This window comes from Phyllobates terribilis, unplaced genomic scaffold (assembly GCF_046119375.1).
Source record: "Phyllobates terribilis strain yellow unplaced genomic scaffold, ASM4611937v1 Scaffold_1__5_contigs__length_1240528914, whole genome shotgun sequence".
In the NCBI taxonomy this organism is placed as follows: Eukaryota; Metazoa; Chordata; class Amphibia; order Anura; family Dendrobatidae; genus Phyllobates; species Phyllobates terribilis.
Window position 1 is genome coordinate 718,532,012 of NW_027362761.1, and position 12,220 is coordinate 718,544,231.

At 43.1% G+C, this 12,220-nt stretch overlaps 1 protein-coding gene across 2 annotated transcripts in view; it reads right to left on the bottom strand.

The window, feature by feature from the left end:
* Nucleotides 1–12,220, bottom strand: part of HDGFL2 (HDGF like 2) — a 44,897-nt gene that overhangs the window by 18,360 nt on the left and 14,317 nt on the right. For both annotated transcript variants that reach the window (XM_073686297.1, XM_073686298.1), the window contains exons 3-5: nucleotides 9,002–9,143; nucleotides 3,862–3,990; nucleotides 1,262–1,339 (exon numbers count right to left, since the gene is read on the bottom strand). In XM_073686297.1, coding sequence (XP_073542398.1) covers nucleotides 1,262–1,339; nucleotides 3,862–3,990; nucleotides 9,002–9,143 — 349 coding nt within the window. The remainder of the gene's footprint in view (nucleotides 1–1,261; nucleotides 1,340–3,861; nucleotides 3,991–9,001; nucleotides 9,144–12,220) is intronic.

Here is a 12,220-nt window from a genome sequence, read left to right on the forward strand (position 1 = left end):
TTATACAGGCAACATTCTACTTTTCTGTGGTAATTTATATCTATGTTTTGCTGCTGTGATACTGAAATTTCCCTCGGGATCAATACAGTGTATTGTATCGTAGGTGCTAGCCTCCAACTTTAAAAAGCATCATCAAGCCGCCATTTGCACCTGTATCCAAGATTTCATATTACTAAAACTAAATAATGTTTTTTTCCAAAATCCCACTCCCCGGCATGGTTAAGCCCCTCTCACAGACCTTTATTAGCCGATTTGCCATATCTTACCAGCACACTTCTGGTCTGCTGGGACTGCTTCATTTCTAACACAGGGCTAAAAACTCTGTCCCGGGGCCGTTCACCCCATTTATATCTGGTGGGCTGGTCCTCCAATTAATGAATCTTGGAAGTCAGTCTTTGTTCTTTACAACCTTGTCAGTTCCAGTTCTGTGCAGAACGTCTCCAAAGATTACCCCACTCTCACTAATACCTAGATATTTAAAACATGCCAAAATTCAAAATGGGGCTTCCAAGAGGAGACTTTAGTACTGGAGCCCGTTGCCCAATATTAGAAATACTCTGAAACTCACTCTAAAATTGAGTATATGGAATATTTAGGAATTAAAGGCAACAGAAAATGGTTCCTACGATCAGTTTTCCAATACTTCATTCACTTGGTCCTCGTTTCAGGACTTGCCACAACTTCAAAATTGGTTGGCAACTCCTTGGTGAGTGTCTTGGGAAAAGCGAACGTTCATACTTGGCCTTGCAAAATATTATGTGGGAATAACAACCCTATCGCCCCTTTTTTTTCCCTCCCTCTTCTTCCCCTCTATTTTTTTCCTATTAAGGTTTTGTGCTCATTGTTTGGATTGGTAAAGTTACAGTATGCTACTTGGCAATACTGCTTCATTGTCATAGCTAAAAGAGGTTGTCCACTACTGGAGAACCCCAGCTTAATCAATTCAGGACCCCAATTAAAATAAAAACATTGGATACTCCCCTTCCACAGCAATGTCTGTGCTGAGGTTTCTAGAAAGTGACGTGACTTGTAGTACCATGAGCAGGCTGCAGCCAATGAGCCACCACTGACTGACTGCAGCTCATCAATAGTCCGTCAGGACAGTCGTCCGCTCTGACAAAATAGCGAAATACCTCAAGTTACTTTTACCAGCTTCTATACGAGGTTTTACATTTTGCTTTTGATTCTTGGACTATTGTCTATTAAAGAAATGCACTGGTTCATAACAATATGTACTAATATCCAATTTAACAAAGATCACCTTGTCGCTGTCAGAATTTTCTGCTTCGGATGAAGAAACGCTATCAGGATCCATTTCGCTTGAGGATTGCTGGGGAGGCTGTATAAAGGTAAAACAAAAAAGGACAAAAATGGATATGGGGAAAAAAATAAAAATTAATTTGTGTTAAAGAACAGCAACGTGGTCGAAACTCAGGAATTTGCCCATATTCTTCGTTTTGGGAAGAATTAAGGCCCCGACTCAAAGGATTTTCACTTGAATTATGGCAGAAAATTAGCTTTAAAAGTTGCAAAGTTTTAGACTTGAAGTTGTGCAAGAGGTTTGACTTTTTTTTCCCCTACGCCTGGAAACTCTGCCTGCTTTATGAAAAGTTGTTGGATCCTACCCAGAAGAGGATGTGGATGAGTGCAGCCGACAAATTCCTCATATTTAACGTCACAAAAGCGGCACAACTTATGACACAAATGTACTCTAGTCCCTGATTGGAATACATCTCTTGAGGTGGCGCAAGCCAGCTAAAACTTTACCCAAAACTCAGGTACAAGCCACTTAATGAATGTGATGCACCTTATACCACCACACTTTTTAGAAATACTAGTTTTGATTAAGGATGGTCGGAATCGTGGATGTTCAGGTCAGTCCGAACTTTAGAAAAAAAGCTTGGTTCGGGTATCTGAACTTGATCCCAAACCGGGGCCCGAACAGCCGACGGTTCCCACGCGGTCCTCTGTGTGACACCGTGGGAAACAGCGGCTGTGACTGGCGGTAACCTCACTAAAGTCACAAATTGTGACAGCTGCCAAGTATCGTGGACTGCGGCGGGTTCTCACGCTGTCACAAAGAGGACAGCGTGGGAACCAGTGGCTTTAACAAGGTTACCATTGGTCAGGTGCTGGCTGAAGACCACAACTGTCATCATAGCGAAACCCAGGCGCACTGATAGCAGCAAGAGCAGGCAACGCTGATGAGAGTAGTCATCAGCCAGTGCCTGTGCATACGCAGTAGCTTTACTGCTACCCACAGGCCCCAGAGACCAAGAAGATGAACATGGATTACTTTGTGAGATCATTTTATTAATAAATTGGTGAACAAGGGCTAATGTTGGGGAGTCTTTATTTAAATAAAGGTGTGTGTGTGTGTGTGTGTGTGTGTGTGTGTGTGTGTGTGTGTGTGTGTGTGTGTGTGTTTATTTTTACTACTGGGTTAGTAATGAAGTTGTCTGACACCTCTCCATTACTAACCCCAAAAAGAATTTCTAGCGCGGCTGCAGGCCGATATTTGTAGGTTGGGAATGGCCCAATAACCACGGGCATTCCCAGCCTATTAATATAAACCCACAGTTGTTTGCTTTCCCTTAGCTGGTTATTTATTTTTTATTACTAATAAATAAAAAGAAAAAGATACTAAGACATAAATGAAACAAACAAATTGGGGTCCCCCTATTTTTAATAACCATCCAAGGGAAAGCAGACAGCTGTGAGCTGGTTTTATTATGCTGGGAAGGGGCCAATATCCATGGATCTTCCCAGTCTATCAATATCAGCCCCCAGGTGTCTGCTTTGCTGTTTGTTAAAAATGGGGGTGGGGGACCAGATTATATATCTATAATGATATGGGGTCCCCCCTATTTTTAAATAACTAGCTAAGGCAATGCAGACAGCTGGGGGCTGATAGTAATAGGCTGGGAAGGACCATGGATATTGGCCCCTTCCCAGCCTAATAGAACCAGCCCTCAGCCACCCCAGAAATGACACATCCATTAGATGCACCAATTCTGGCGCGTAGCCTCAGCTCTTCCCAGTTGCCCTGGTACGGTGGTAATTGGGTAGAGCCGAGGCCATGGGCCAGAATTGGTGCATCTAATGGATGTGCCATTTTTTGGGGTGGCTGAGGACTGGTCTTATTAGGCAGGGAAGGGGACAATATCCATGGTCCTTCCCAGCCTATTAATATCAGCCCCCAGCTGTCTGCTTTGCCTTAGCTGGCTTTTAAAAATAGGGGGACCACACGTTTTTTCTCATTTATTAGTAACAAACTAAAAAAACTATGTGGGGTCCCTCCCCCACCTACCCCATTTTTGAAAATCAGCCAAGGTAAAGCAGAAAGCTGGGGGCTGTTAGTCTCAGACTGGGAAGTTCCATGGATATTTGGCCCTCCCCAGCCTAAAAATAGCAGCCTGCAACCGCCCCAGAAAAAAGCAAATCCAGTAGATGCCCCAATTCTGGCGCTTTGCCCGACTTCCTGCGCTTATCAAAATCCGTATTCTGGGCTGTAAGCTAGTGTCCTTATCCTTAGCTGTGTACTGTTGGGGGGGGGGGGGGGGTTAAGGGTGGGGTCTATTAAGCAGTCGGTAGGAGGCTCAAGTCCCAGACCTCCACTGATCTGCAGAATATTAAAGTGCCTGCCAAAGACGAAAAACACTGAGAAAGTTTAACTGGTCTTTAAAGTTCCTCCAGAAGAAATCTCGGGTTCGCCGATGTGTTTATCCTTAAATATATGTGAAAGCTTCCATTGTAGATCTGAACATAGCCTAACACCCCCCACGTGGGTAGAAATACAGGCACAACAGAAGTTTTAGCCTTGTGGGGGTCATTAAATCATACAGACCTGGGAATACATACCATTGCGGCCTTAGGCTGTTCCTTTTCGCTGCCTTCATCTTCACTTGATGATGAAGACTTTACAACAGGCGGTTTTTCCTCATCACACTCTTTCTCGTTAAGTGCTTCACTATCGGAGGAGTTGGGTGACTGAAAAAAAGTAAAAAAAAAAATAAAATTTACATACGTTTCTTTTCCATGATCTTTTCAGAGACCAAATACACACACGAAAGTTAAGGGTGCTTTCACATTGCATTTAGGCACCTGTTCAGTGGCTCACATCGGGGCATACGTCTGAACCCCCTGCAAAACGGGATTCAAACGTGTGCGCTGACGGCGCCATTAACTATAAAATGCACGCTCTGCATGATTTTCAGGCGTATACGCCTAGTGGAGGCAGACACTCAGACAAAACCGCGCGCCTACTGGCGTACGCATTTTGAAGCTTTTTTTTTTTTAAGCTTTTTTCACTGTTTTCAGAACATTAACAATAAGAACATGGAAGAGTCCAGGAGCCATTTGGTGAGCTGCATATCCTGCTACATGTTCACAGACTTGCCAGTGGAAAAGCCAAACTTCACATGCCAGAAATGCAAGCTTGTGTCCCTGTTGGAGGAAAAGTTGCGAAATCTAGAAGAGAGGTTAACTACCTTGAAAATCATTAAGGAAGGTGAAGAGTTCTTAGACAGAGCAGAATTATCTCTTCATGATTCAGAAAGAGAAGAAATTCGAACTGCACCTGACGAAACCGAGGAATGGAAGCATGTGACCCACAGAAGCAGGAGGATCGAGAGGCAGTCAGCACCCATACTGCTCAGGAAACAGTACCAGGCTCTCACGCAGGAGAACCATGAAGAAATACAGCAAAATAAGACTTTCCCAGCAATGAATAACCTTGTAAGCCCTCAGAATCCTCCTGGATGGAGAAAGAAGAATGTTGTGAAGAAAAAACGGAGAGTGGTGGTCATGGGGGATTCCCTGTTAAGAGGAACAGAGGCCGCTATCTGCAGGCCAGACATAACCTCAAGAGAAATGTGCTGTCTTCCAGGAGCAAAAATTAAAGATGTGTCTGACAGGATATCAAGACTCTTCAGACCTACAGATCACTACCCATTCCTGCTAATACATGTGGGGACAAATGACACCGCAGGAAAGGACCTGGAAACCATCTGCAGTGATTTTGAAGACTTAGGCAAGAAAGTGAAAGAATTGGGAGCGCAGGTGGTCTTCTCATCCATCCTCCCAGTGGATGGCCATGGAACAATGAGGTGGAATAAGATTCTACAGGTGAACAACTGGCTACGTCGATGGTGCCGTCAACAAGGATTTGGATTTCTGGATCACGGAATGAATTACCTATACGATGGACTACTTGCTAGAGATGGGGTGCACCTTACGAAGACTGGAAAACATGTATTTGGAAGTCGCCTTGCTACACTCATCAGAAGAGCTTTAAACTAGAACAATGTGGGAAGGGAAGCAAAAGGCCAGAAAAAGCCATACAGCTGACAAATACTATTGAGATCTCTGCTACTGGAAGTGGAAAGGAAGAACAAAGACAAAACAATTTAAATAATAAAAATATGGGAGGAAGAGAAACCAATCACAAACTAAAATGTTTTTATACAAATGCACAAAGCATGGGCAACAAACAAGGAGAATTGGAACTACTAATGCAGGAAAAGGAATATGATGTCATTGGAATCACTGAAACTTGGTGGGACGATACACATGATTGGAATAAAAGGCTAAAAGGATACAACTTATTTGCAAGAAACAGACTTGATAAACGAGGAGGAGGTGTCGCATTGTATGTTAGAAAAGCGTATATCTGCACAGAGATTGAAGCTTCAGAGACTGGGAGTTCTGTGGAAACTGTTTGGGTAAGAATACAAGGAGAGAACAACGGAAAGGACACCATTGTAGGCATTTACTACAGGCCACCTGGGCAAGCTGAAGATATGGATGAACTCTTTATGTATCAAATGACCAAGTTCTCCAAAAAATATGACGTAGTGGTCATGGGAGATTTCAACTATCCAGACATTTGTTGGGAATCTCTCTCAAGTAAAACTAACAGGTCAAGCAAATTCTTATCCTCTCTTGCTGACAACTTTATCTTCCAAAAGGTAGGGGAGAAAACAAGGGGATCTGCTACTTTGGATCTAATCCTTATAAACAGGGAGGAAATGGTTGAGGAGGTAAAGGTGGCTGGGACCCTAGGAGGCAGCGATCATGCTATTATAGAATTTTGGATAACTAGAGGAGGAAGACATGTGAAGACTCAAACTTCAAGGTTAGATTTTAGAAAGGCAGATTTTAAGAGACTCAGAAAGAGAATAGGAGGGATCCAATGGCTGGATGTCCTTAAGGACAAAAATGTCCAGGAAGGATGGGAAATTTTTAAAAATGAGATTCTCAAAGCACAATCGTTAACAATCCCGAAAAGTAGGAAGAATGGGAAGCATTTAAGGAAACCAGGATGGATGAACACAGAACTTAAACACATGCTAAAAAGAAAGAAAGAAATGTTTATTAAATGGAAAGAGGGAGGCATATCTAAAGAAGATTATAATGCAGTCTGCAGATCCTGCAGGGCACGTATCAGGTTAGCTAAAGCTGACAATGAATTAAGGCTTGCAAGAGATGTCAAAAGCAATAAAAAAGGATTTTGGGGGTATGTCAAAAGTAAAAGAAAAGTCAAAGATGCTATAGGATTTTTACAGGATGAAAATGGAGAAATGGTAAGAGAGGATGTTGAGAAGGCCGAACTTTTTAATTCCTATTTTGCATCTGTTTTCTCTCAGAAAGAAAATGTAACATCAACTGATCTTCACTGTCCTTTTAAAGGAATAGAGGAATCCAAGTTATCAGTAAACAGAAAGATTGTGAGGGAATATTTAGCTAACATAAATGAGTTCAAGTCTCCAGGTCCAGATGAATTACACCCCAGAGTACTGAAGGAAATCGTAGAAGAAATTTTAGAACCACTCTCCATAATCTTTGAAAATTCTTGGAGAACAGGAGAAGTCCCAGAAGACTGGAGAAGAGCAAATGTTGTTCCTATCTTCAAAAAGGGGAAGAAGGTGGACCCAGGGAACTATAGGCCGGTGAGTCTGACTTCTATACCAGGAAAGATCTTTGAACAAATTATTAAACAACATGTAGGTAAGTACATGGATAAGAATGAAGTGATTAACCAGAGTCAGCATGGGTTTGTAACTAACAAGTCATGTCAGACTAACTTAATTTCCTTCTATGACAGAATCACTGACTGGGTGGATCAGGGAAATGCTGTAGATATAGTATATCTTGACTTCAGCAAAGCATTTGACAAAGTATCTCACACCATCCTTATTGAAAAAATAACCAAGTATGCAATGGACCAGGCAACTGTTAGGTGGATTCATAACTGGCTTAGTGATCGGACTCAAAGGGTGGTTGTAAATGGCTTCACATCCAGCTGGATGAGTGTCTCAAGTGGGGTACCACAGGGCTCCGTCCTGGGACCTGTATTGTTCAACATCTTTATCAATGATTTAGATGAAGGAATTGAGGGTAAACTGATTAAATTTGCTGATGACACAAAGCTAGGAGGGATAGCTAATACTAGAGAAGAGAGAGAGAGGATTCAGAAAGACCTAAATAAACTGGAGCAATGGGCAGCAACCAACAGAATGGTTTTTAACAGGGAAAAATGCAAAGTACTACATCTGGGCAATAAAAATGAAAAAAGCATATACAGAATGGGAGGAATAGAGCTAAGCAACAGTACATGTGAAAAAGACTTAGGTATACTAATAGATCATAGACTGAACATGAGTCAACAGTGTGATGCAGCAGCAAAAAAGGCAAATACAATTCTGGGATGTATTAACAGAAGCATACAGTCTAGATCACGTGAAGTCATTATCGGTCTTTACTCCTCTTTGGTCAGACCTCATCTGGAATACTGTGTACAGTTTTGGGCACCACATTTTAAAAAAGACATAGACAAACTGGAGCAAGTTCAGAGAAGAGCGACCAGAATGGTGACTGGTCTGCAAACCATGTCCTATGAGGAACGGTTGCAGGATTTGGGAATGTTTAGCTTGCAAAAAAGAAGACTGAGAGGAGACTTAATAGCTGTCTACAAATATGTCAAGGGCTGTCACATTGTAGAAGGATCATCTTTATTCTCATTTGCACAAGGAAAGACTAGAAGCAATGGGATGAAACTAAATGGGAGGAGACACAGATTAGATATTAGAAAAAACTTTTTGACAGTGAGGGTGATTAATGAGTGGAACAGGCTGCCACGAGAGGTGGTGAGTTCCCCTTCAATGGACGTCTTCAAACAGAGGCTGGACAGACTGAGATGATCTAGTGAATCCTGCTTTGAGCAGGGGGTTGGACCAGATGACCCAGGAGGTCCCTTCCAACTCTACCATTCTATGATTCTATGATAATAGCAGACTGCATTTGAGTCTCTGCCTTACATAGTTTTCCGGCGTATACGCCTACTGGAGGCGGAGCGCACGTTTTCTCTGTCGGCACCATATAGTCTATGGCCTCGTTTTGCGTGGGATTCGGAAGCAAGTCCCGACAGGGCCACTGAACAGGTGCCTAAATGCAATGTGAAAGCACCCTAAGGCTCTTTGAATGCAACAGGGAAAAAAAGAACCCAAAGTTGGTCAGTCCCAAAAGGGGTAATCACTCCAGGAAAATAAGCAAGGTCCTACAAGGACCACCAGAACATCAGAACTGTAGCAACAGAGGACTTAACATGGTTTTTCTCTAACATTTCTTGCAGCGACTTTGTTGTCTCTAAATATACTTATTCGCTATTCACAGGACAGGAGATTGCCGGCCCCCCACAGGTGATAAGAGGGGCCCAAAATCCCATGTGAATGGAGCAGTAGTATGCAGTAGACCACCATTCTATTCACTGCCTGGCAGACACTGACGGCCGAGGATCGTGCTCATTTATCGCCATCCTCAGCACTCCCGTACAAAGTGAGTATAGCAGCGGTGGCATGTGTGTAATACTGCTCCATACACAGGCGCCCACTTCTCGTCATCACTGGGGGCTTCAGCCGCCAACCCTGCGGCAGACATAGCAGATAAATACATTCAGTGGAGAAACCTGCTTAACAATCCCTTTAAAAGCATTCATACTTACTGGAGCTGGAAACTTGTAGTTGCCATCTGGATTATTTTGAATTTCCCAAAGACCTTCATTAAATCCCTTTCTTTTGTTAGGTTTGCCATATTTATCTCTGTATTTATCGTACGGAAAAAGATCCTTTGCTCCCAAAAAAGCTCTAGGAGAAAAACAAAACAAAATGAAGGCACATACATACATTCTACAGTTTACTTGTCAAGTAATAACATCCATGGGATAAGTGATAACTTATTGATTGTGGGGGTCCGCACTGATACACAGAAAAAATAAAATTAACTCATTAGGGGCAAAACACTGATTGCTAATACCTTGTAAACGTAGAGACGACATTTAAAAAACATGTTTGCAATTCAGCCATAACTTTTTTTTTTTTCCTGCAGAGAAATGATGATTCCAGCTCATCGGTCTTGCAGTATAATCCTCTTTCTCAGACGTGAACGGTGAAAAGATATCCGGCACTTTATTTCAGGAACATAAATATAGACAGGACAGCTCAGTCAGCAAAAACCAACGTGTTTCAACCAGTAGGTCTTCACCATGGTTTGAAACAGGATTTTTGTTCCCCTGTGAGTAGAGAATTTAATTTACAAAAAGGGAGTCTGCAGTTTACAGGAAGACCAAGAGGACAATTCATGAAGGTGTTTTGGATTAAAATACTTTGAGATGCACAAAAAATATTGCAACTTATTAGAGGTTGTGCAAAAATACTGCGACTTGGCATTTTTACACCAGTCCTGGCCAGCTATGCCACTATGGATGCTGTATGGGCAGGACCATGTTTACCTGTCAAATTCATGAAACATTATGCAACTTTAGTGGCGCAACTTACTCCAGTCCCTGACTGGAGTACATTTCATTAATTGGCGTGCACATCTTAAAGAATGTGTCCACTACTTTATCCCCCCCCCCCAGTGTATCCCCCCGGGGCCCCTAAGACTTCTTGTAAAATACCTTCCCTTGCAGATAATGCCTGTGAGCGGCGCTATCTGTGGCCGCTCACAGGCATCAAGTGACCCCGCGCTGACGTCACGACAAGTGAGGCATGACTCGGTGCTGGGGTCTCCGCGGTGGCTGCTGGGTTGTGGGCAGGGTTACCCCCCCCGCACGTCACTCCCAGCATCCACCGCGCGCTTTTCCAATGAATGGGGAGAGGCAGAGCACACGGTGGATGCTGGGTGTGAACCGGGGGGTAACCCCGCCCCCAGCCTGGCATCCACCGTGGAACCAGGAAGACAGAGACCCCCGGCTGCTGCCAGCACTTGTCTTGACATCAGCGGATGTCAGAGCCGGCAGCAGCTGGGGGTCACGTGATGCCTGTGAGCGGCCAGTGATAATGCCTGTGAGCGGCGCTATCAGCAACAGAAGGTATTTACAAGAAGTCTTAGGGGCCCCGGGGGGGATACATAGGGAGGAGGGAGAATATAAAGTAGTGGACAACCCCTTTAATGAATTAGATGCATCGTGCTTCAACAGTCCCGTTCATTAGTTTGGCGTGTGCAACACCAGTATTAATGAATCGGCCCCCAAATGTTTTCTCTATGTACATACTAATCACAGAGGTGCTCATGTGCAAGTGAAGATAATTGCCCCTAACAGGACTGGTTGTCTCCAACCCATACCAAGGACATCACACGGCACAAACGGAAATGCTATATTTCTATGCCATCTCTATAATATTTTAATGTCAACACAATCCACGGATATACAGCGGGTGAAATAAGTATTGAACATTCCACAAATTTTCTAAGTAAATATATTTCTAAAAGGAGCTATTGACATGAAATTCTCAGATGTAGGTGACAACCCATTCAATCCACACAGGCAAATAAATCAAACCATAGATAGCCATAAAGTATGTGTAATAATGAGAAATGACACAGGCAAAAAGCATTGAACATGCTTACTGAAATGTAATTAATACTTCGTAAAAAAGCCTTTGTTGGTGGTGACAGCTTCAAGGCACCTCCTGTATGGAGAAACTAGTCGCATGCATTGCTCAGGTGTGATTTTGGCCCATTCTTCCACACAAACACTCTACAAATCCTGAAGGTTTCGTGGTCTCCTTCTGTGAACTCTGAGCTTTAGCTCATTCCATAAATTTTCTATTGAATTCAGATTCTGTGATTGGCTGCGTCATTCTAACAGCTTTATTTGCTTTCTCTGAAACCAATTGAGAGTTTCCTTGGCTGTGAGTTTGGGATCATTGTCTTGCTGAAATGTCCACCCTCGTTTCAAGCTTTATCATCCTGGTAGATGGCTGTAGAATGTCTCAGTACATTTGCTCATTCATCCTTCCTTAAAATTATATGAAGTTTGCCAGTGCCGCATAATGAAAAACAGCCCCACACCATGATTTCCATCTCCAAATTTCACTGTTGGTATGGTGGTTTCGGGGTGATATGCAGTGCCTTTTGGCCTCCAAACATTGTGTGCATTATGGCATCCAAAGAGTTGAATTTTCGCCTCATCTGACTTGACTATATTCTCCCAGTATTTCACAGGAGTCTAAATGCTGTTGCGCAAACTGTAAACGAGCTTCAACATCCCTCTTGTTCAGCAATGGAGTCTTGCGTGGTGAGTGTGCATACAGGCCATGGAGGTTGAGTGCATTACTTATTGCAATTTTTTAAATAAATGTCCCTGCTGATTCCAGGTCTTTCTGTAGCTCTCCACAGATGGCATTTGGTTCTTGAACAACTCTTCTGGTAATTCTTTTTACGCCTCGGTCTGAAATCTTGTGGGGAGCACCTGGTCATGGCTGGTTTACGGTGAAACGATGTTCTTTCCATTTCCAGATTATGGCCTTAACAGTGCTCACTGTAACCTTCAACAGTAAATAAATTATTTTGTAACCAATGCAATCGGTATGTTTTGCAACAATAAGGTTGCGAAAGTCTTGAGACAGCTCACTGGTTTTATCCATCATGAGATGTTTGTGTGGCACAGAATGACTGTTCAAACTAAGTCCCACCGCTAGGTTCATCATGATGTGGCCAATCATTTAAACGCACCTACCCACCTGCTTGTTTAGACCCCCATCTCCCCCCTCCCCCCTCCCTGATTGACAGCTCTGGCTTCATAGAGCTAGAGAAAGGCAGAGAGATGGAAACCAAGCAAGTGGGAAGGTGTATTTAAATGACTAGCCCCGCCATGGAGCACAGAGTGCCTGTACTAGGTTTGAACAGTCATTCTGTGCTTAGAGAGTCCCTTTAACTT